General features: G+C 38.9%; 1 protein-coding gene across 1 annotated transcript in view; it reads right to left on the bottom strand.

Annotated features, from left to right (window-relative positions):
- Positions 1–4,088: 4,088 nt before the first annotated feature.
- LOC102863136 (endothelin B receptor-like) overlaps positions 4,089–24,167 on the bottom strand; it is a 37,769-nt gene continuing 17,690 nt past the window's right edge. The window contains exons 2-7 of the mRNA XM_006894056.1: positions 10,328–10,440; positions 9,986–10,190; positions 8,333–8,482; positions 7,238–7,371; positions 6,128–6,236; positions 4,089–4,228 (exon numbers count right to left, since the gene is read on the bottom strand). Coding sequence (XP_006894118.1) covers positions 4,094–4,228; positions 6,128–6,236; positions 7,238–7,371; positions 8,333–8,482; positions 9,986–10,190; positions 10,328–10,440 — 846 coding nt within the window. The 3' untranslated portion in view covers positions 4,089–4,093. The remainder of the gene's footprint in view (positions 4,229–6,127; positions 6,237–7,237; positions 7,372–8,332; positions 8,483–9,985; positions 10,191–10,327; positions 10,441–24,167) is intronic.

Genomic DNA, 24,167 nt, shown 5'->3' on the forward strand with positions numbered 1-24,167 from the left:
TATAGTAACATTGTTCGGGTTGGATCCCTTCGAGTCCACTATACCTCATAGTGACCCTACACTGTGCCATCCTCATCATCTCTGATATTCATGAACCCATTGTTACAGTCACTATATCAACCCATCTCTTTGAAGGCCTTTCTCTGTTTTGCTGACCCTCCATCCTTCCAAGCTTGATGTAATTTTCCAAGCAGTGGTCTCCCCTGACAACATGCCCAAGGTATGTGAGATGGAACCTCAAAACCCTTGCCTCCAAGGAACAGCTTGTTTTCACTCTCTCTAGGACATAACTATTTATTATCTTGGCAGTCCATGGTATATTCAATAATCTTCTCCAGCACCACAACTCAAAGGCGTCCATTTTTCTTCTGTCATTCTTAGTCACTGTCCAGCTCTCTGATGCCTGAGAAATCCAATGGAGTGTCATGACTTGGTTGCCAACTTGATGGCAATGAGCTGAGATAAATGGGGAGGAAATCCAGTCAAGAGTGAGGGTTCTGAATAACCCAGAAATAATCACCAGGATTGGTGATTATCAGATCTGGGGCCTCTGCTCCACAGTTTCTTGATGTTGGGAAAGGCATATGGAGATTTCCAGGGGTTAAAAAGATGCTGAAGAACACAATGACTTTTCTCTACAAATGAGGGGGAGAGAATTGGCCTTCTCCTTGACTAGGCATCCTGAATTTGGATTCCTAGCTTCCTAAAATGTGAGAGAATAAATTTGTTTGTTAAAGCCATCCACTGGTGAAAATTCTGTCACAGTAGTTAAAGGTAACTAAGAAACTTTCCTGCCTTTGAGTTGTGAAAATTAACTCTGCTGAAAAATGAACCACTTCTATCATTTGTTTGTCCCAAACACTTTACTAGGGTTTAATGAATTCTTGCCTGCTTGGTAAAAAAACAAAACCAAAAAAACCCCTTGAACTCTTATTTACAAGATTGCTTTTTATTGATTTTGTTTACATAGAAAGGGATCAGTAGCAACAGTAATTGTCACTTTAAGTGACTATGAAAAACAAAATATATAATTATTTTACATGGTTATAATACAATTTTATAAAGCTGGTTAAAACATACCTCTACTTTGCTATGAACTATCCCTTTGGCCATTCTTAATCTATTGATCCTGAAATGTCTTTGAATATTCTCACATATTAGCAATGTATAAGATAGAAACTCATCTAAATTCACTTAAAATCTTTTGAGCTTTAACATTAGTATTAATGTTATTTTTACGCATTACCTTATTAAGCAACTCTTAGTACTAAGAAAAAAAATGTTTTAAAGTTAAACAGCAGCACCTTTTCCTATCTACATGTAATTATATCAAGCAGTCGTCCTTGTTTTTCTACAGCTTTTATTATTTTGTAGGACTCTTAAATATTTTTTCCGGAAGCTTACTGAATAAGCTTTTGATAATACTGAGATATTTTTGGTGTGAACTTTTCAAATCTTAGCAAGGATGAATATAGGCCACATGATTCTGACATGGAGAAACAATGGCTATAGAAAGGAAATGAGGAAGAGTAACAAAAATTAAGTAAAAAGTAATAACATGTCTGTGCCTGTATGCCAACAAACCGTAGAAACATTAGTGGCATACCTTTTAATTTCAATTCCAAAACTTGCAATGTCTTTTGTGACAATAGACATTTGGCAAAGTGTTTAGAAAGACATTAATAGACTTTCAATGCTTTATGCATCCATGTTGCACTCAAATTTATGATCATTTCTTATTGTCCATATTGTTGAGTTTTGGTGAACTATATGATATCATCATGCTGCATGCTGGCAGAAAACAAACATATTTTAAGATTGCGTTGGAACTCATCACGGGCTTTATTTGTGCCTGAAGTCACTCAGAGGACTGTGTCCTGTGCTTTGCTGGAACAGAATCAGGACCTTTTGCACTGATGTGATGGAGTAATGACGAACTCCAGGCTAAGAATGGAAATCTGTCCCGATGGGCTTCCTCCCACCCCACCTCACTTCCTCTCTTCTCACATTCTTTCACACGTGTCCCATTCATTCCACGGAAATCTAAGGCACTTTGCTGGGAAGATGAGAGATAAAAAAGCACCACCTCAAGAGCTAATGGTTATTTGTAATGGTTATTTACAAAAATAATAGAAAAATTAGTAATAAGCTTTTACAAAGGAGCCCTGGAGATGCCGTGGTTTTAAGTGCTGGGCTGTTAACTTGAATGTTGGTAGATCAGTCACACTGAGAGAGAAGGACATGGCAGTCACTTTCTGTGAAGATTACAACCTTGGAGACCCTAGGCGGCACCTCTTTGTAATCCTAAAGGGTCGCTATGAGTCAGGACCAACCCCACAGGAATAGATTTTGGTGCTGTTCTTTCCCTTGATTTAGTAAACTTTATAAAAACAAACCGAAACACGCAGCCTTTGAGTCATTTCCTTCTAGTAACCTTCCTCTGAGTCTCTGAAGCTGCTGTAAATCTTTAGGGGAGGGGACTGCCTATCTCTCTCCCACTGTCGCAGAGTCCAACAGTCAACTTTCTCTAGCAACCCGACACATTATAACACATTATACCATCAGAAATCTTTAGTGCATTTTATTTGTAGCTATTAATGGGTTAATTTGAATGATCTGGAAAAAAAAGAGTATGTTTGTTATACTATTATACACATGCCAGGGACAATTTTAACTACAGCATCAGTGAAAGAGGTGTTCCTCGTTCTTTGCATGTGGACACTGCTCCAGGCAATTCACATTCTGTCCAGTCTGGGGTTCTTGACATCTCCCCATTGTGAAGATATAAACATGGGGCCCGCCCCTGGTTTAGTAATCTACATATATTGTATGTAGCCAAGTACTTAGAGAAAACCAAACTGAACACATAGTTTATCCTTAAAGGCTGCAAGAAGATTATTTTAATAATCCTGAAAACACAGCAGGTAGCATTTTCTTTATAAAGCATGAGAATAGAAGATTACTTAAGCAGTCTTTCAGAATGGCATTCCATACCATGGCTCTCTTTCCCTTGGAGACGTTTGATCTTATTTAAATGGGAAGAGTTTAATGATTTTCAAAACCTAGTGGAACTCTAACTTCCTGCCCCCCAAAATGCAGCAGCTAAACAGCTTTTACATTTTATGTCCAACAATAGTTTGAAAATTTCTGTGCCACTGTTAATAACAGCTTGGGTTTGTTTGATTTTTAAAAAAAAATCAAATTAATTTAAACCATTTAAAATTGTTTTGCAGTGATGCATTTTTTTTCTCCTTTGTATCATTCATGTCGATTTTTCAACAAACTTTTTTAGTTAGAATTCTGTGGGTCCTGGTGGCAAGTGGTCAGAGCACTTCATGCCTAACTGAAAGGTCTAGAGTTCAAACCCACCAGCCACCCTGTGGGGGGGAAGATGCAGCTGTGGACTTCTGCAAGTTCATTGCCTTGAAAATGCTAGAGTAGTTCTACTCTGTTTCAGGGTCTCTTTTAGTTGGAATTGCTCCACAGCAGTGGATTAAAAGGAATTCCAAGGAACCCTGAAGGCACACTAAACTCTTAGTTGCTATCCAAAAAAAAATGGAGGTTTAAAACCTGTCAATGGTTCCAAAAGGGAAAGCCCTGACAAATGTGCTTCAATAAAGATTGCAGCCATGACAACCTTTGGAACAGTTCTGTCCTGTCACATGCGGTCACCATGAGTCAAAACTGACTCACAACACTGAACAACAACAATAAGAACTTAGAGTAAGCTAATTTTCAACGTAAATAGCGTATGAATATGCTGTTGTTGTTATGTGCTGCCAAGTCACTTGCCACTCATCGTAACCCTATGTATGAATATACCAGCCATTATTAAGAATTTTGTTGAAGTGCTACCTAAAAAAATTAAGTGCTGTAACAATGAAGCTTTCTTAATTCTCATTAGTTTTTCTTCTCTTGTTATAAACAGCTCATAATTATGTATGTTAAGAATGATTTTCATGTTGTCATACTTTTTTTTTTTAATGCAAACATACTGTTTTTCTGTTTGGTTTTTCTGGCAAATGCCTCATTGCTTTAATGACTTCTGTCCAAAATGTAAAAAGGAAAAGAAATGAAGTAAATATTTCTTCTTTCAAGATGAGCTGTATTTATTACTGGAACGGAAGTTGTCGTATCCATGGTCATTAACTTTGAACTTCAGGCAGGACTGCTTTTCCTCCAAGGACTGCTTTTCTTCAAATGACTGGCACCAGCAGCACAAGCATGACTGTACAAAACAAAGTTCCTCATTATATGTTCACATCAACTCAATTATCACAGCTCCTCATTCTTTCTGAGGTTCTGATTTTCTCTTCACAATTGGGAATTCTCAGGCCACTTCCCTTCTGTGCTCTCTAGTTTTTTTACCCTTAGAATATTCAATTATTTCATTACAGAAGTAGCTTACAATAGTATTGCAGAATATATATTACTTATTATTGTTAGAAAACCAAGAAAAAGAAAATATAAATCTACATAAGAGTCTTCATCAAGAAAAAACCACTCTTAATACTTAACAAATAAATACATAAAGATATTTTCTATACAAATAAGAAAAAAAGACACAATCACAAATACTCATGATTGCATATATACATGTACTTGTGAATGGTTGTAGAATTTCTTTTAATGAGATGATAGTGTATATGCCACTCAACAGCCTGATTACTTTCACTTAATGGTGAAGATATCGGAAACATCTTTCTATGCCAATAGATTTCATTTTTTCCAGCCACAGAATATTGCCATACCCTGAAATTTCAATTTGTTTACACAGTAAGGTTTTAAGGTATATAAGCATCTCAATTTTAGTCCTCCAAATACTTTTTGTTTTTCTTTAATCTAAACCTTTGCTTTTCCTTTTTGTTTATTGACAGGCTTTATGTATGAGAAGATATTGATCCACTGTTTTCTGTTTAATAAAATTAGAGAGTAGATCTTGATGACCTTTTTTTTTCCAGTTCTGAATTCTGTAAATTTATAATTTCCAAGCCCTAAAATCTATAAGTTTATGAGTAAGAATTATGTAGACTGCTTCAGTAATTTTAAAGTAAGTTAAAGTCCTGATATTTCAATGATAAAATCCTGGACACAAATGGATTTATTTAATATAAGAAAGAAAACATTCTGTTTTGTGGTAGATTACTGAAGGAGTGAATGGATGGATGAGAGGCTGTTAGGATGCAAGCAGCTGACTGAGGAATAATTATCCGTGTTCCCTACTGAGTAGTGCAGTTTCCCTGTCCCAGGTAGATGGGTAAAAGGAAGAAGCTTAATTATATTTCTTTCTTGGACTTGTTTTTATAATCAATAGATAATAGTTATTCATTTGCTCATAACCCAAATTTGGTGTAGCTGTATAATAAGAAAAATCTAGGGAATAGAACACGTCATCTATATTTAAGAGGCTGTTTAACATCTCAGAGTATAATTTTTGTTCATTTTCTAAGCAATGCCATGAGAATAACTGATTGGTTGGAGCACTAGGAAGTAGTTAACTATGATTGGTAGGCAAAAATTAACTAAAATTACTTGTAAGTAGAAGTCTCATTTTTTTTTATTCTTAACTCATCCATGACGTAATGTGAAGGTGAAGTTGTAAAATGCTTTACTAGATTTCTCAGGATAGAAACTTTAAAGGATTGAAAGGGTTATCTTGCTGTCAGCCTGACCCACGTCATGGTCTTTTCAGTTTACTTCCTATGCACCTGAAAGTTGGACAGTGAAGACGGCTGGCAGAGGGAGGATGGGACGCCTTTGCACTGTCGTGTTGGAGAAGATTACTGACTAGTTCGTGGACTGGCAGAAGAACAAATAAGTCCATAAGCAGAGTAGTCCTTAGAGGCAAGAATGGTGAAATATGTTATCACATACTTTGGGCATGTCAGGAGGGGCTAGTTTTTGGAAAAAGATGTCATGCTGGGAAAGGTGGAGGGTCAGAGAAAGAGTGGGAGATCATCAATAAGATGGATTGGCACAGTGACTGTAACTATGGGCTAGCTGAAATCAGAGATGGCAAGAATGACACAAAATAGGGCAAAGTTCAGATATGTTGTTCATGGGGTCACTATGAGTTGTAATTGACTCGATGGAATCTAACAACAACTATTTTGAAATCTCCTCTTACCTTAAAGCAATTTTTGAACCTCTTGCTCACCAAATACAGGGCTATTGGATTAATGCAGGAATTCAGGGAGGCCATGTTGATCCCGACATAGTCCAACACCAACAAAAAGCTGGGAAAAAAAGAGCCCACAATGTGTGTGAGGGAAATATGCTTCTCTGAGCTTGTATTCATTGCAGATTTCAGTGCTTTTGTGAAAAACAAAACAAAAGCCAAAAAACAAACATACAACCCACTTGTATACAGTGCCTTTGAATTTATCACTAGTCTTTTCTGATAATGACATCTTCTTACCTTCTGTCTCCCTTCCCCACCCCCTTATCTACCTGTGATCATCGTTTAGAAGTACCTACTCTCCCAGGAGCTCTGCTAGCCTAATGGTAAGGAGTTGCCCTCCCAATCCAAAGCACAGATGGTTCAAATCCATCAGCTGCTCTGTAGGAGAAAGATGGACAATCTCCTGGGCAATTTACTGCCTCTGAAAACCTATTGGAGGGTCAGCTTTAGGTCAAATCTAACTCTATAGCATATGACAATTCACTCACTCTCCCACACCCAACTGTCCATTTTAGAATGAGTTTTAGTCTGGAGGTGCTGAATTGATTTACAAACTACAAAGAAACAGACCTGATATTTTAAAATTTGTCAATCATTCATCAGTTTAGACAAATCTGGCCTTCCATTTCCAGCACTATCTTAAGTTCTCATTAAATCCCTTCTTGTATAATAAAAGTGAAGGTCAGAACTGAGTTTTAATTGTTCCCTAAGGTTTAAGCAGGTATCCCTGGTTTGAGACTGCAGTTAATGTGCTTAGCTGAGTTGGAAACAAAACAAATGAACAAACAAACAAAAAAATTGCAAAGTTACATTCCATTCCACCCAGAGGTCCCTCAGAAGAAATTCCTGGCTAAACAACTTCTGAAAAATCTGTTGCTAAAACCCCCTATGGAGAACAGTGTGATTCCAACTCACATGGGGTCAACATGAGTCTGAATCACCTTCAATCACTGACAATTATTATCTTTTTTTTAGGGTGAGAAGAGTGACTCTTTTAGGGAAACGTTTCTGGATTGAATTTTACTTACACAAACATTTTTATTTTATGTTTTTTACCTCAAAAGGTCACACCTGCCAGGGTCATTCTGATCATAAAGAGTGAGCTTCAAAATCCTGCTCAGATGAAGGGGAAGCCAACACAGGGCAAAGACGATCACCAGGCAAAAGACTGTTTTTGCCACTTCCCGTCTCTGAAATAAAACCACAGTCAGACCCTTAAAGAAATGCCTCATTGTCAGTGCGGTGTCTGTCTTCTGAAACAGAATGCAAGATATTGTTCACACACACACACACACACCACACACACACACACGTCCCCTCACCCACCCCAATAGCATTGGTGAAAATTTAGGACACTGAACTTTAAATTGAAGAATCCGTGTGAATGAGAAGCATATGACTAGAGATTTTGTGTTAAAAGTGAAGCTTTCATCTAAGGGAGTTCTAGTGGCACAGTCCCTAGTGAGAAGGGCAACTAAGCCCAAGGCTGTGCATCTCCTGCAGTGTGAATCCACCAGCAGCCCTGAGGGGAAAAGACTGCAGTCTCTTCCAGTTATAATTTTACAATCTTCAGAACCCAGCAGAAGGTCATTAGTAGTAAGAAATGACTCCCTGCCACTGAGTTTGCACTTTATGTAGATCCTTCTAGATTGTTGTTTTTGTGTACTGTAGAGTTGGAACTGATCCATGGCTGACCTTCTGGTGGGTTTTCAGTTAACTGCATGGGAGGAGATTGCCCATCCTTCTCCTGTGGATAGCTGATAGCCTTGAACTCCCTGCCTTTGGGATTACAGGGCAGGTACTTGCCACTAGAGCTGCCTTCTATATTACATAGATAATTTCCAAATAGATGTTATGAATTATATACTGTCTATAGGCTGGTGGTTCGAATCCATCAGATGCTCCTCAGTAGAAAGATGGACAATTTCATGTGATTTACCGCCTAGAAAATCAGCTATGAGTCATATCTGACTCCATAGTAAGTAATAATCATCGTCATCATCATAATAATAATGTAGTCAAGGATATCAGAAGGAAGAAAAAGGAAATACTATTCACTGTTGTATAATAAATTCAGTATGTTATTATTAATAATCTTAATACTCATGATGATAATGACAGCCATTCAGCAATTGTGTTTATTTTTCTTACCTGCTTTAAGTGATCATTTAAAGCAATTTGCATGCCACTCTTCTTTCTCAACATCTCACAGGTCATCAGGGTATAGAAAAATGCAGTAATGGCCAATGGTAAGCAGAAATAGAAGCTGAATATCCACCAATCTTTAGCTATCTTATAAAACTACAGAGAAGGGGAAAATTATGATTTGTTCTCCTCTGTAAGAAATTCTTACACACCAAATGTTAAAGTGAATAGGATATATTTATCTTAACCATATCAACTTTATTAATACCATACAGAATCTTTCAGTCCAAATCTACTGAATAAATAATTAAATACTTATATTATGTGTAAGAAACTTTTCTTAGGAGGCACTTAAATAGTCTAAGACAAGACAGTGTTGTTACAATCATACATAAAACACAGCATTTGGGAGAAATTTGATATATTTGGTAATTCAATGTTTCCCCTACACATAAGCAAATTATCCTTAGTGCACTCCTTGTGTAAATACCACATCTGAATACATAAAGAAAATCTAAATGTTTACACAGAGTTTTCATGTTTACTGGGAAAACCAGATATGAAAATGTCCATGCTAAGGCTTTAGCTCCATAATGTGTGTATTTTTTTTAAAAAAAATCATAACTGCATACGATTTAAGCCTTTCATATTATTCTTTTTCTATTTTTAGGTAGAATTTAACAAAAAAAGCTTTTGCAATACATTTCTTTTGTAATACATTTGTATTACAGAAGAATTTATATGACCTATGCAGCATCTTTTTTTTTTTTGCCAATAAGAAATTAGAAAACAGCAATCTCATGCCCAGTACCGTCTTTCTTTATTATTTTGTCTTTTGACTCCATCTGATTCCTGAAATGTGCTCCTGAGGCAGAGCAACTGGTTTGCACTCTATTATTAGCCTAAAAGTTAGCTGTTCTAATCCGTTCCACGTCAATGTGGAAGATAGGCCTAGAAGTATGCCTTCATTAAGATTATAGTCACAAAAAACACATGGGACTAATTTCAAGAAGAATATTCACCTTGCAGTCTGTGGTTAAATGAACAAAGAAACTCTAAACCACAAAGAAGAACTTTCTGGGACAGAGAGTCTGAGTGAATGGTGGTCAAACAACACTAGTAGCAATGAGAGAAGGTTGGTATGATGGAAAGCATATAACTTGTCAGTGGGCTGTGCCTATAAAAACTGTTGAGTGGATGTAGGTTAAATTTTCACTAACACACACACACACTCTCTCACCCCAAACCCTAGCTAGCAGTTCTACTCTGTTAACACATGATGGTAATGCAATGTGTTTTCCTTATTTTTGCTGGTTTTTATCTCGATAGTGTAGTTTTATTCAGAACATGTAGTAGTTGACAGTTCTTATGAGGCCATACATAGAAATACTATCCGTTCATAAACATGTAAGAAGTGGTGAACTTAGTTAAACTCTGCTCAGTGACATGATCTGTGTCCCTGTGAGCCAGGCATTCTGAGCGACATGTGACCCAGCATCGTGCACCTTGGGCCATGACAATTTCCATTCATACCAAGGAAAGTTATATAGCTATTCCTACACAGCAATTAGAGGGGAAATAGCTAAATATTTATAAGGCAAGAACAGCTAAGGGAGTAAGGGTGGGGAAAAGAGGAGGGAAACAGTGAGTGAAATTTACCTGCATGAAGGCTGTTTTCTGATTGGGATGAAGCATGCAAATTCGCAGAAGACTTCCTTTGTAGTCAAGCGTAATCAAATCAAAAGCCATGGCTTCAGGGGTAGCCAGAATCACAGAGATCACCCAAATTAAAACAATTTCTACTGCTGTCCATTTTGGCACCCCAATTCCTTTAATTCTACTCCAAGAAGCAACAGCTCGGTATCTGAAATAGAATGGGTTGTCAAGCAGATGGGTATGGTTTTATATTCACAGTTTATTTTCCTTTTTATAAAAGCAATGTAGTAATTGTGAGTAACAGAATTCTGGATATTCCTGGCTTTGCACTTACTAAGCACTTACCTGTCAATACTTAGAGCACACAGACTCAGCACAGTGATTCCCACTGAGGCTTTCTGGATGAAAGGTACCAGTTTGCACATCTCAACTCCAAAAGGCCAGTCTTCCGCAAAGAGCTGCTTGGAGGAGGAGACATGAAGATATGAGTGGAAAAATCTGCGCAAGACTACTTAGCATCCAAAGTAAGATAACAAACTCAGGCTCTTATTCTTTTCCTTATAGACTACACCTTGGAAAAGTATCAGGGGAAAGTACCAGAGAGATGGAATAGAAAAGTGCATTAGGAAAAATAGAAATACTTTCAGTTCAAGGGACTTAATTATGCATATACTATCCTTCAGGGTCAAGTTCCCATATAATGCAATATTAAGCCTGGAGTGTTGAGAACAACTCTGGTGTGGAGTCTTAAATTCTGAGGTGATGGCCACAGCAAAATATGCAAACCACAAATCAAACCCAGCAATGTCAAGTGGGTTCTGACTAATGATCCTCCATCAGGTTTCCAAGGCTGTAAGTCTTTACCGGAGGCAACTGTCTATCTTTATCTTAAGCAGATGGTGGATTTATACCATTGGCATATAGGCTAGCAACACTACATAAACCACAGATTCTACATGTTTCTAAGCTGAGAATAGGCAAATCATATGGAGAATAGTTTGGGCATCTATTTCTATCTATCTGTCTATCTATCTATCATCTATCTATCTATCTATCTATCTATCTATCTATCTATCTATCTATCTATCTATCATCTTCTATCTTTTTTTAGTATGCATAGTCAATTTAGGGAGTGCTGGTGGCCTAGGAATCTGTGCTGCACTCCTGAAGGCATGAGGTTTGAGTACTCCAGCTGCTCCACGGAAGAAGGATGGACAATCTCCTCCCAAGAGATTAACTGCCTCTGCAAACCTGCTGGAGGGTCATCTGTGGGTCACTTCTGACTTGATGGTACACAACCACAAACATAGTCAACTTGCGTAAGTAAACATTAACCCACGGACACACTGCTCCTTGACCACATCGATAACACCCTTGCTTTAGAGCTTTTAGAGTCTTTCCTTTTCCTGGAAGACTTTTTCTTCACAGATCCATTCGTCTAACTTCCTAACCTCTTATTTCAAGTTTTGCTCTAATCTGCCCTTCTTACCATGACCTGTGTTCATCACACTAAATACAGGACTCCTGTGAGCCAGGACTCCTAATTTCCCTTTCTCTATAAAAAAATCTTAAACATAGGGCCACACAAATTGATGGGTGGAGGGAGTGATTGGTAAAAGGGAAAAGGTTTGGTATAAAAAAAGAATGTATATGAACTTTATATTTAAACCAGTATAAAATTTTTAAAAAACACAAACAAAAAGCAAAAAAACCACCAAATCCCCAAACTCTTTGCCATAAGGTTGGTTGTGATTGATGGTGATTCCACATATTTTAGAATAGAACTGAGCTCTATATTTTCCATGGCTGTGATTGTAATCTTATGGCTGTCATCTTTCATGATGCTTCTGGATGGATTTGAACCACCAACTTTTTGGTTCGTAGCCAGGAAGTAATGGTTTGCATTAGCCAGGGACCTGCTCTACTTTCCCTTTTCTCAATAGTATTAATTGCCTTCTACGGTATAAATTATATATTGCCTTTAGTTATTTTTTAAAATTTGTTTTCTAGTTAGTTCCTCAAAAGAATAATGTAGATTATGAAATTAACAAGTATTTAGAGTAATAATTGACATATAGCATTGTGTCAAGCACATAGATAACCAGATGTTGTTGTCATTGTTATGTGTTTTCTGCACGAGTTGCCTGCAACTCATTGTGACCCTATGTACAATAGCTCTGAACCCTGCTCTGAGCCAACCTTATTGTCTCTGATACACCTACCCCCATTACAACAGTCACTGTGCCAATCCATTTCATTGAGGGTCTTCTTCTTTTGCACTGTCCCTCCACTGTCCCAAGCATGATGTCCCTTTCCAAGGACGGGTCCCTCCTTGCAACATGTCCAAAGTATGTCAGATGGAGCTTCAGAAACCTTGCCTCCAAGGAGCACTGTGGTTTCACCCTCTCCAGAACAAACCTATTTGTTCTCCTAGCAGTCTATGGTATATTCAATACTCTTCTCCAGAACTACAGCATAAAGGCATCAATTCTCCTTCTATCATCCGTAGTCATTGTCCAGCTTTCTGATGCATAGCACTCAATCAGAGAGATACATTCAATAGACACTCAATCCCCTGAAATATATTGTTGATCCTTGTGGTTGAATTAGAACAGCTTATAGCCAATCAACACCCCACCCACCCCCTCCCAGCCACTTTTCAGAGGCTATAAATCACAGGGAGGAGAATGACTATCTTCTTCTTATGGATCAGCTGGTGGATTTGAACCACTTGTCTTTGGTTTGGCAGTGGAACACATTACACACGAAGTCACAAGAGCTCCCTCTGAAATACATGTTATTGTTGTTGGTGTGTACCATTGAGTCAGAATAACTCAAGAGCTGGCCCTCTAGCAGGTTTTCAGAGGCAGTAAATCCCATGGGAGAAGATTGACCATCTTTCTCCTGCAGATAAGCTGGTGGATTGGAACCTTTGAGGTGGCAGCTCCTTTTCTCTAGGCCACCAGAGCATCAGAACCAGAGAATATTATCAGCAAAAAAGCATACTTCTTGCTACAGATGTATATAGTTCTAGTTATCTGTCTATAAGATAGACAAAAAGCATAGTTCTCACTATTTTATGCCTATTTCTGTTTATCTAACTTCAGAATAAGCAATCAGCTATTGCTAAACATAGTTATTTTCCTTTTTGGGAAAAGTGAGTGTCTCTCACACTAGTAAAATGAATCACTTCAGGCAGACATCTGGAGAGAATGTTCAAGAGGTTTTGAAAATAAAGACAACTATAAAAATCTATGGGTTTTGAAAAAATGCTTCCAACAGTGAAAACTCATCTTTTTGTCTATTTATGAGCAAAGGTTCTTTACTTGATTTGTCAAGCTGGGTAATTTTTCTTCATCTAGGATAGCACAAACACGGAAATGTGTGTCTGATTATGTATTAAATATCCAACACAGGGTTACTTTAGTATTTAATATCCAACACAGGGTTACTTTAATCTTTTAAGTTAGACATGAGACATTATAGGCATGTGTAACAGAAGTTGGCAGACTGGCCACAAGTATGTTCTATCTTGGGGGTTTGAAAGCCTACTGCACCAGGCAGGTAATGTGGAGGAGCTTAGGCAGCCAGGTCTAAGAGTCTTTGATGTGAGGGATGCAGTAGAGAGTGGTGAAGTCTGGGGAAAAGCCTGTATGAAAGGAGGAGCTACTAATCACCATCATATAGTTTTTACTATCAGAATTTCAGCTGGAGAAGAGTATTGAGAATACCATGGACCTCTAGGAAAACAAACAGATTTGTCCTGGAAAGGGTCAAACCGGTGGCTCCTTGGAGGCAAGGATTCTGAGGCTCCGTCTAACATACTTTGGACATGTTGTGAGGAGAGACCGGTCCTTAGAGAGGGACATCATGCTTGGGAGGGTGGAGGGACCGCGCAGGAGAGGAAGGCCCTCTATGAGGTGGATTGATTCAGTGACTGGGATAATTGGGATGGGAGTGTCAGAGACAGTGCGATTGGCACAGGACAGAGCGGAGTTTAGGGCTGTTGTACACAGGGTCGCTATGAGTCGCAAGCGACTCGACGGCACATAACAACAACAACAACATCTCTTTACTTTTTAAAAAAGCCAACTCCCCAAAACATGTTGAGTCAATTCTAACAAACAAAGACCCTATAGGACAGAGTAGAGCTGCCCCATAGGGTTTCTACGGCTGCCAATCTTTACAGGAGCAGGTTGTCATATCTTTCTGTCATAAAACAGCTTCTGGGTTTGAACTCCACACCTTTTGGCTAGCAATTGAATCACCAAAGCTCTTGATTTTTCAAAAGGCGGCAGAGACCAGAACGTGTATGAAAAAATGTCACAATTAATAAATGCTTTTATTGAATTCACATTAAAAAAGAAGCACAATCCTGGAATGCTGTATTATCAAAATATATTCATAGGCCAGGTGGGTAATTTGCCAACTAATCAGTGAGTTATAGCTCTCATTCAGTTAACAGTGGCTGACTATCTATTATGCGCTAAACAATATTCTAGGAGCAAGGTGTGTATTGGTGAATAAGGAAAACTCCATGTTCACACAGAGTTTACAATCTACTGAATGGTATGTACTAGAAACACACAAATACTTTTTTAATGTTACTACATTTAGATGGCATCCTATTAAGTGAGTGATGCTTGATTTTGAGAAACTTTCTTGACAGGCCACTCAGATCTCTCTGAAGAGGCAACATTGAAATAGTGTCCTGACATGAATAAGAAAGCAAGCCATGCACAGATTGCTCTAGAGAAAGAAGTGTAAATACAAAGGACCCCAGAGATTAAGAGAAGCCTTAAAAGTAAAGTAGAGTGACTGAGGGCAGACTGAGTGTCTGAGTTAAGTGACATTGTAAGAAGAGAAGCTTATAATTTTAAGTGAATTCATTATAAAGATTCAGCCAGGAAGTGAGATAACATTATTTGTGTTTTTAGAAAGATCACCCTCGTTGGTGAGAAAGCAGAGTCTGGTGAGAAGCTTTGGTGACAGCTTACTGTGACCTTGACTGTGGTGGTGACCCAAAGATGAGGAGAAGGGATGACAGACACAATATAGAATTTGAAGGTAGAGCCAATAGGACAGGCTGATGGATTAGATCTAGGATGGGAAGAACTAGGACACCCTAAAGATTTATCATGCAAATTGTGGAGCCCTGACTGAGACAGGAAGACTTTGAGCTAGCTATGCCTTGCTTGCTTGAGATGGCTCAAAAGAACTGCCAAGGGCCCCCTGAAACGAGAATGAAAAAGTGCCAATTGATTATATAAAGTCTACGGGAACTGGAATCTGTGTAAGGCAGGAAAGCTCAAATGCTTCCATTAAAACAAACAGTGGAAGGATAAGACCTGTAAAGGCGAAAACTTACAAGATCTGGAAAAACAAGCTAATCTTGTCAGATTTCAGCTCTTATGTCTTTCACTACAAAGAACTTCATTTGACACAGCTTGATATAAATTACCTATATAATGCTTTTCTCCATACCTTTTCAACCTATATGCAGAACAGATTATCCGGGAGGCTGGGCTCTATGAGGAGAAATGTGGGGTCAAGATTGGTGGACGATTTATCAACAATCTGCGTTATGCAGATGACACAACCCTGCTTGCTGAAACTGAAGAGGAACTTGAAGCACCTGCTGCAGAGGGTCAAGGACTACAGCCTACAATATGGATTGAGGCTCAATGTCAAGAAGACAAAGATTCTCGCCACTGGACCAATTGGCAGCATCAGGATGGATGATGAAGAGATTGAGATTGTTCACAGCTTTAGTTTGCTTGGCTCCACAGTCAACACTCTCAGCACCAGTAGCCAGGAAATTAGAAGACGTATTGCGATGGGAAAGTCTGCTGTTAGGGACCTCTCCAAAGTACTGAAGAGCAATGGTGTCTCCCTGGATACTAAGGTGTGTCTGATACAGGCCATGGTCTTTGCAATCACTTGTTATGCATCAGAGAGTTGGACAATGACCAAGGAGGATAGAAGGAGAATTGATGCCTTTGAGCTGTGGTGCTGGAGAAGAGTATTGAGAATACCATGGACTGCTAGGAAAACAAACAGATTTGTCCTGGAAAGGGTTAAACCGGGTTGCTCCTTGGAGGCAAGGATTCTGAGGCTCTGTCCTACATACTTTGGACATGTTGTGAGGAGAGACCGGTCCCTGGAGACGGACATCATTCTTGGGAGGGTGGAGGGACTGTGCAGGAGAGGAAGGCCCTCTATGAGGTGGATTGATTCAGTGACTGGGATAATCGGGATGGGAGTGTCAGAGATAGTACGATTGGCACAGGACAGAGCAGAGTTTAGGGCTGTTGTACATAGGGTCGCAATGAGTCGCAAGCGACTCGATGGCACATAACAACAAACAATAACAATTTTATTTTCCTTACATGTATCTCTCTCTCTGTTCCTCTCTCTCTCTCTCTCTCTCTCTCTCTTTCAGCTCCCTGGAGAAGCACACAAGAGAAGGAGTCTCCTGAAGTCCACTAGTATGAGCCTGCCACATGTCGGGGGACATCTCTTTCACCCTAGTCTAACTTTGACTACTGCTATCTTAGCCAGCCAGCATCTTGATGGCAGACAGCCTGAGCCAGAACCACCCTTCTAAACCATTCCTAGAATCCTGACCACAGACATAGAGAGAAAATAAATATTTACTGTGTTAAAACACTAAGTTCTGGAGAATTAGTTACTCATTGCTAGATAGCTAATAGAGTTGCTCAAGACCACTCTTTTTCATAAGTCTCAGATCCACTTTAGAAACCAGGTGTTCTGGCTCTGGAGTCTGCTTCTAACACTAAGCCACCTGGGAGATTGCTGTTGTCAAACTGCAAATGATGGTGATCCTATGAACAATGAATCTGAAATCTGCCCCATCCTGTGCCATCCTCACCCTCACCATCTCTGACACACTTGAGCCCATTGCTACAAGTCAGCTTCTCAACCCTTCTTGTCAAGGGTCTTCCTCTCTTATGCTGACCCTTCACCTTTGCAAGTATGATGACCTTCTTTTAACAAGGGCCTTTTCTAACAATACACTCAAAGTAGATGAGGCTAAGTTTTACTATCCAAAAGCACCCTGGTTTCACTTTCTCCAAGACAGATCTGTTAAGCTAAGTTACGGCTCTTTAGTACTCTAGAAAGCTCCCTGACAAAAGATTTTCCCCAGTACAACTCACCTTTTGATTTCTTGACTGCTGGTACCAAGGGTGTTTTTTGGTGGATCCAAGTAAGATGTAATCATTAACTTCAATTTTTCTCCATCTATCATGATGTTGCCTCTTGGCAACCATATACAAGTCTGCAGTTCCTGATCCTCTGTAGCAAGCATTTCAAGTTATCCTCACTGTCAGCAAGTGTTTGCTAAAAGTTTGCTTTGGAGAGAGTCCTTGGGTAATGTGCACTGTTAAAGTCCTCAGAAGGCCTGGAGAAACCAACCACTGAAAACTCTATTGAAGCACAGTTCTACTCTGACATGCATGAGCCTCCTTGTGACAAGAGTTGAAATTTAAAGAAAATAATGTTTAGGGCTAAACATAATATTGTTGTTGTGTACTGTAGAGTCGGAACTGATCCATAGCTGACCCTCTGCTGAGTTTTCAGGGGCAATTAATTGTATAGGAGAAGATTGCCTGTCCTCCCATGGAGCAGCTTTTGGATTCGAGCTGTGAGCCTTCGGGTTTGCAGCACAGCTCTTTTTGCCACTAGACCACCAGCACTCCCTAAACATAATATTAATATTTATAAATCCATATTATTCTCTCAATGGTGAGTTATCAAGACTCAGTGAAAATTTTCTCCAATCTTCTAGCTATTTTTATTCCTCTGTCATGACTGAAATAATTGGCCATGATTGTGATAACGTGAATATTTACAAACATTTTATCCTGTCTTGAATTGCTTACGACCACGCAAAACATTGGTAGCACATAAGTACAGCCTTTAGGAGGCTCAAGATGGATGGACGTGCTGATCATTGAAAGGAAACAAGCCTGATTCATTAAAATGATCTCTGGACTCAACCCTGGCCCCGTCCTGAGTTTACTATTGTTTTTGGCTCAGCTGAGAAATTGGATTACTGCTTCTCATACCACTGGAGGCCTGGACCCCAACCTCTGACCCATGCTATCGCACAGGACAGACACACAGCTGGAAATTGTAACAGTTCTGCTCAAGTCCCACATAGTGTTAGGAAAATACCTAATCACAACTGAGAGATTACAGTCTTCCCACTCTACTCTTCCTAAGAATGAAGACAGCAGTAACTTTTTTCAGCCTCTAGAGCCTCAAATTCCCAATTCAAAACCCAGTGATACTGGTCCGAGTGGCCACGAGACATGTAGGGGGTATGGGGCAGTGGTGCAAGAAGTATGCACTGTTACTTCCTTTACTTTGTAGTGAGAAGAAGAACTATAGCAAACTACTAATCTTGCCTCATGAGTAGGCTGACTGTCTCCAACAGAAGCTTCCTGGAGACCCACAGAAGCTGACACTTGGACAGGGCCCACACCCCCCTCGTGATGTTCATCTTAGCTGTCTTTAATGGCCTTTAGCAAGAGCCTTTGAGTGATTCAGTGCACAGAGCTTATCTAAAATGCAAAGACATCAGTTTCTGGTTCAATGTTAAACAATGCCCTTGATGCGATGGGCAGTGGGAGTGAGAGTGACAGTCCTTCTCCCACATGATTTATAACCTTGGAAATCCAAAGGAAGTTCTGAACTTGTTCCTTTACCGTGGAGGGTGAGAAAAGAATTTTTTTAAAGCCAATTTCTTAAAGAAGAAACAAAAGGACAGTCTCTGCTGACAAAATGAAATCATTTGAGACTATTTCTGTGACTTGGCTACATAAATTACAATGGCCAGGCCCTATTTAAGGAGCTGGTATCTAGTTTGGGAAGACGTGTGGAGCTATTGGAATCTACAAAGGTGTGCTTTCTTGTTTTGGTTGAGTCTTGAGTGTGGCCTGTTGGCTTGGTTTTTTTAGTTTACAATTGGGTGTGAGCTAATTGGATTTGGCCTCCTATTTAAAAAGGCAGTTGAACAGTTGGGCCCTCTGTGCCTGGTTTTAATTGTTTTAGGTCAAACATTTTTCTGTTACAGCACTGCTCTGTCAATTTGCTGTATAAAGGTTAACTTGTAATTGCTGTGATGCTAAACACAGTGACATTCCTCTAAGTGTTATAGCACTGGTCTGTCAATTTGTTGTACAGATGTAACCTGTGTTTGCTGGGATGCTAAACACAGTGACACTGATGTGTCCAATGTGATAATGGTTACCCATGGTGGACAGTGTTTGGTGGAGCTCCCAGATAAAAACAGACTTGGAAGCAGGAGTGGCATCCACTTCCAAAAATAACTCGCCTTTGGGAACTCTCTGAACTTGGAGAAATGATGATAGTTATACAATAGGGTTGAGGTTTTTCGTTCATAGGGTCGCAATGAGTCATTTATGACACAACAGCACTTAACAACAACAGACTCTAGTTAAAGTTAAATTTGAAAACATGCTGCTACATAGCATTTTTAAAATCCTTAATCAGTTAGAAAATTCCCCAAACTGACATTGCAGTGGTGCATACAACCAACACTTTACTGTCAACTTGGTATTTATTTGAAAAATGACAAATTGTATTTGTGTTGATTCTATTTTCCCAGTATAAATATGTGTGTGTGTGTGTGTGTGTGTGTGTGTGTGTTTATATATTGCTGTTGCTATGTATAACTGAGTCAGAACCAACTCACAGCTGACCCTCCAGAGGATTTTCAGAAGCTGTAATGGCAGGAGCGGAAACTGTCCATCTTTCTCCCATGGAACAACTGATGGATTAGAACCTTATGCCTTTGGGTTGGCAGCACAGCTTCTTACCACTAGGCTACCAGAGCTCCCTATAGAAAAAAAATAAAATTATATATATATACACACACACACACACACACACTCTTTTTTTTTTTTTTTTTAAGGAGGAGCTATACAAACAAACACCAATAAATGTAGAAGCACCACAAGGAAAATGAAGTCCATTTGGTGATAAAAATGGTTAATACAGTCAGGTCCACCCAAAAACTCAAAAATTAAGTTCACTCACAAGTCCCATGGAAGGAAGGTAAGGTAGTTTTACTTCCAAACTATCAGCTACTAAAAACTCTGTGGGTACAGTTCTACTACGACACACAGTGAGTTCCCATGACTCAAATTTACATCATTACCTACCAGATGGTTATTGTTTAGATTGAAGGAAAACAAAAGATGTGATGAAGTTGATTTTAAGTAGTAATTTTATAATTTTATGTTGCAAGGGCTGTTTTGAAGAAAAAAAAGAACCAAGGAAACAACACAAGTAAAGTATTTTTATGTTATGTGAAACTATTTTCATATTATCTTAGAATAGTTTTCTATCATATATACAGGGATTTTGTTTGCTTGTATTTTAAGAAGGATAACTTTGGACATGTTGCAAGGAGGGACCAGTCCTTGGAGAAGGATGTCATGCTTGGGAAGGTGGAGGACAGCACAGGAGAGGAAGACCCTCGATGAGATGGATGGATTCAGTGAGTGGGGTAATGGGGGTAGGTGTGCCAGAGACAATAAGATTGGCACAGGATAGGGAAGAGTTCAGGGCTATTGTACATAAGGTTGCTATGAGTCTCAGGCAACTCAACAGCACATAATAACAACCCGGCAGAAAATGAATAAATTTCCTTAGGAGTATTTAAATGAACCCTGCAAAGATTCTCTAACTGGGAGATTTATATTTTTCTTAATTTAATTAAAAATCTCATTACTTAGAAATTAAACAGAGAAAACCCTGTTAATACACACCATTGTAAATGACAAAAGGAATCAAGTCTCATCAATTCAGGAAATCCCCAAGTTAACCATCATGCACTAACAAAGATACAGCTGCTCCACTAACCATACATACTGTTTTATTTTCCAATCTCTCAATATTAAACAAATATACACACTGAACTTTAAACTCCTAATTTATTTCAAAATATTTGAAAACAATCCAGGTTCCCAGCACAGTGCTTGGTGCATAGTAACAATATTGATTATAAAGCCGAGTTCCTCTCTGATAAAAATTTCTGTCACACATTTTCCAATTTTCACATTCTAAGGGTATGTTCAGGTCTGGGAGAAAATTGTGCGTGACTTTTTTGTTATGTCTAGTTCATGCCCAAGGAAGCTCCAGTGGCCTAGTCTGTAGAATGTTGCCTTGCTAACCTGAAGCCTCAACAGTTTGACTCCTCCAACCATCCTTAAGTGAGGCAGATGGACAATTTACAGCCTTGAAAACTCGATCCAGGGTCAGCTGTAAATTGATTTTGACTTGACAGTAAACAGATTTTTTTTTTAGTGCATTTCCTCTCACTTTAGAAGACCAGGTCATCCTGACACATGAAGTCAGGGCCTCCAGGGTTGAGGAATGAGAGTCTACGGTACTTTTGCTGTAGTTTCATCTCTCCAGGCTGGAAAAATTGAAAGACAAAAATTCCATTCTCTTCCTCTCAATCTCCTCTACTCAAACCTGTCAAGGAAATTACGGATATAAAACAGAACCTACTGTTTCTCACTATCTACTGGGATTCAACAAAGCCTTTAATTTCTCAGAGGTTGTAAATGTGGTAGAGACATATACAGTAAATACAGGCACATTGATGAGAACAGGCACCGGTACTGTGGCACATTGCTGTCTATCCCATCTCATGATGTACCTTGACACTTCTTTCAACTGACAGGCAAAAAAAAAAAATTTAGCAAAATAATGAGTTAATTGAGTATCACAATGTTGGGAAAGGGTGTATTGTCTTTTTTTTTTAAAAAAAAAAAACAAAAACCTCAGTTTCTGGTTAAGAGATAACTTCTTCTGAGTTTATGGCTAGAATTTTAACAAGAGGACAATGTCATCCAACGATTTCCATGTCAGAACTCCTTTTTTTCAATTCATACATATTGAGAGAATTCAAAATAATCAAGGGAGTAGAAAATTCTTTTCTTGACACACATTGTGGCTTCAGGGACAAACGTCAACAAGTTCCACCCTGCATCCGTCCAAATCCATTTAATCATTTAGGGGTCAGGCTAGGCATGTTAGAAATATGTCTGTCAGGCAAAGTCAGCCCTTCCCTTAAGAACACCGTTTAAAAAGAACTGAAATGTGGAAAGGGAGCTTTGGTGGCCTAGTCAGCAGGAAATTTGGCTGCCAACTCAAAGGTGGGTGATTTGAATCTATAAGCTGCTCTGAGTGAGAAAAAATGCATATCAGTGCCATTTATAGCCTCTGAAAATCCACTGAAGGGTCAGCTATGTGTCAGTTCCAACCCGATTGCAATGAATGTGAGTTTTGACAATGTGAAGGGTACCCCCTAGAGTTGTGCGAAATGAACTAAAATCCTTGCAAGACCTTGTGCCTTTGGAGTGGCAACACAGCTTCTTAACCATTAGACCACCAGAGCTCCCTAAGACAATCAAAGACACGTCGTTGTTGTAGTTGTTGATTGCAATCGAGTAGAGCACAACTCATAGGAACCCTATAACAAAAGCCCTGAAGCTTTCTATAACTATTGTTGTTTCTCAAAGTTCATAGAGTTTCCACAGGCATGTTGTTTAGAAAGTAGAAGCCACTTCTACTTTGATTGTCTAAGACAACCAGAGGCATAGGAAAGGAAAAAAATAATTCTTGGGATATATTTCAGCTCATCTCTAATATATTTTTAAAATCTAATTACACAGTAAAATTTATTTAGTCTCTCATAGGCTTCTGAATTGTGGTGTTGGAGAAGTGCACTGACTATTCCGTGGACCATCAAAAGAACAACAAATCTATCTTGGAGGAGATTCAGTGAGGGTACTGCTTAGAGGCAGAATTCTGAAACTTGCCTCTCATAGATACTCTGTAGAGGCAAGTATGTTGAAGCTTTGTCTCGCATACTTTGGGCACATCCTTAGGATGGGCCTATCTTTGGAAAAAGATCTGCTGGGAAAGGTGGAAGTTCAGTGAAAGAGAGGAAGGAATCTTATAAAAATAGATTGACATGGTGACTTTAATAATGGATTTGAGCACGGTTAGGGATACTTAGAATGGCACAGGACAGGGCAGTGTTCAGATCTGTTGTTCACTGAGTCACTATGAGCCTTAGTTGACTTGATAGCACCAAGCAACAAGAAAGTCAATAAAGAAATACACTGCCATTTGTTAAGCATTCGCTAGCCACTTGGCATGAGAGATAGACAGTTTCCTCCAGTGAAGAATCAGAGCCTAGGAAATGTGATGTAACATGACCTCTAGTGAGCATCAACTCCAGAGCGGTAGGTTTGGACTTCTTGTTCCATTAATGGAATTAAAAATATACTCATAGATATAGATAATACTTAGAAAACTTCCATTAGCATTTCAATATTTTGGAAAAAAACCCCACTAAGAGAAAGAATATAATTTATAAACCTAGTTAGTAGATTTGCTCATCTGGACTGGATCCTTTAAAATCACCTTGGCACTTGAAGAAACTAAATGTTCTTCATGTTCAACAGAATGTATCTGGACAGCCTCATAGCTTAGAAGAATGTTGAAACTTTGAGTTCAACAAGCTTAATAAGTAGTATCATGCCACTTTGTTCCCATCAAGTTAATTCTGTCTCATAATTAAGGCAAAGCAGACCTACTTAGTGGGGTCTGCAAGGCTATATTATTTTTACAGAAGAAGGTGTAACAGTCTTCTTCTGTGGAGCAGTTGGACTTGAACTGCTAACATTTTGGTTAGCAGTGAGAACCTTTAACCACTGTCCACCAGGACCTAGAAAGTATTTTATTGGACATTTGAATGCTGCCATGGAATCGGAGAATCCTGTCAAACAACTGGAAAACAGAGTGAAGGAGAAGACAGTGCACGGTGTAAACACACAGAGAACAATCTTCCTTCTTTTTGGAAGAAAGAATGAAGCTGAAAAGGAGAAAATCAGAAAAGAAACATGGAAGCCCTCCTATTTTACAAGGTCAGGTATATACAATATGATCTTGAGTTTAGGAAAAGAATCACCATAGAAACGCTTAAGTCAACTTTGTTAGTCAATTTGTTACTCAAAAAAATAGCTCCTCAAAAAAAAAAAAAAAAAAAAATAAATGGATCTTCTTCTCCCTCTTTTTCTCTCTGTGTCCTGCCTTTCTAACAATACATTTTGGCCAG

The sequence above is a fragment of the Elephantulus edwardii genome, unplaced genomic scaffold, assembly GCF_000299155.1.
Source record: "Elephantulus edwardii isolate Elephantulus edwardi_28Jun2011 unplaced genomic scaffold, EleEdw1.0 scaffold00134, whole genome shotgun sequence".
Lineage (NCBI taxonomy): Eukaryota > Metazoa > Chordata > Mammalia > Macroscelidea > Macroscelididae > Elephantulus > Elephantulus edwardii.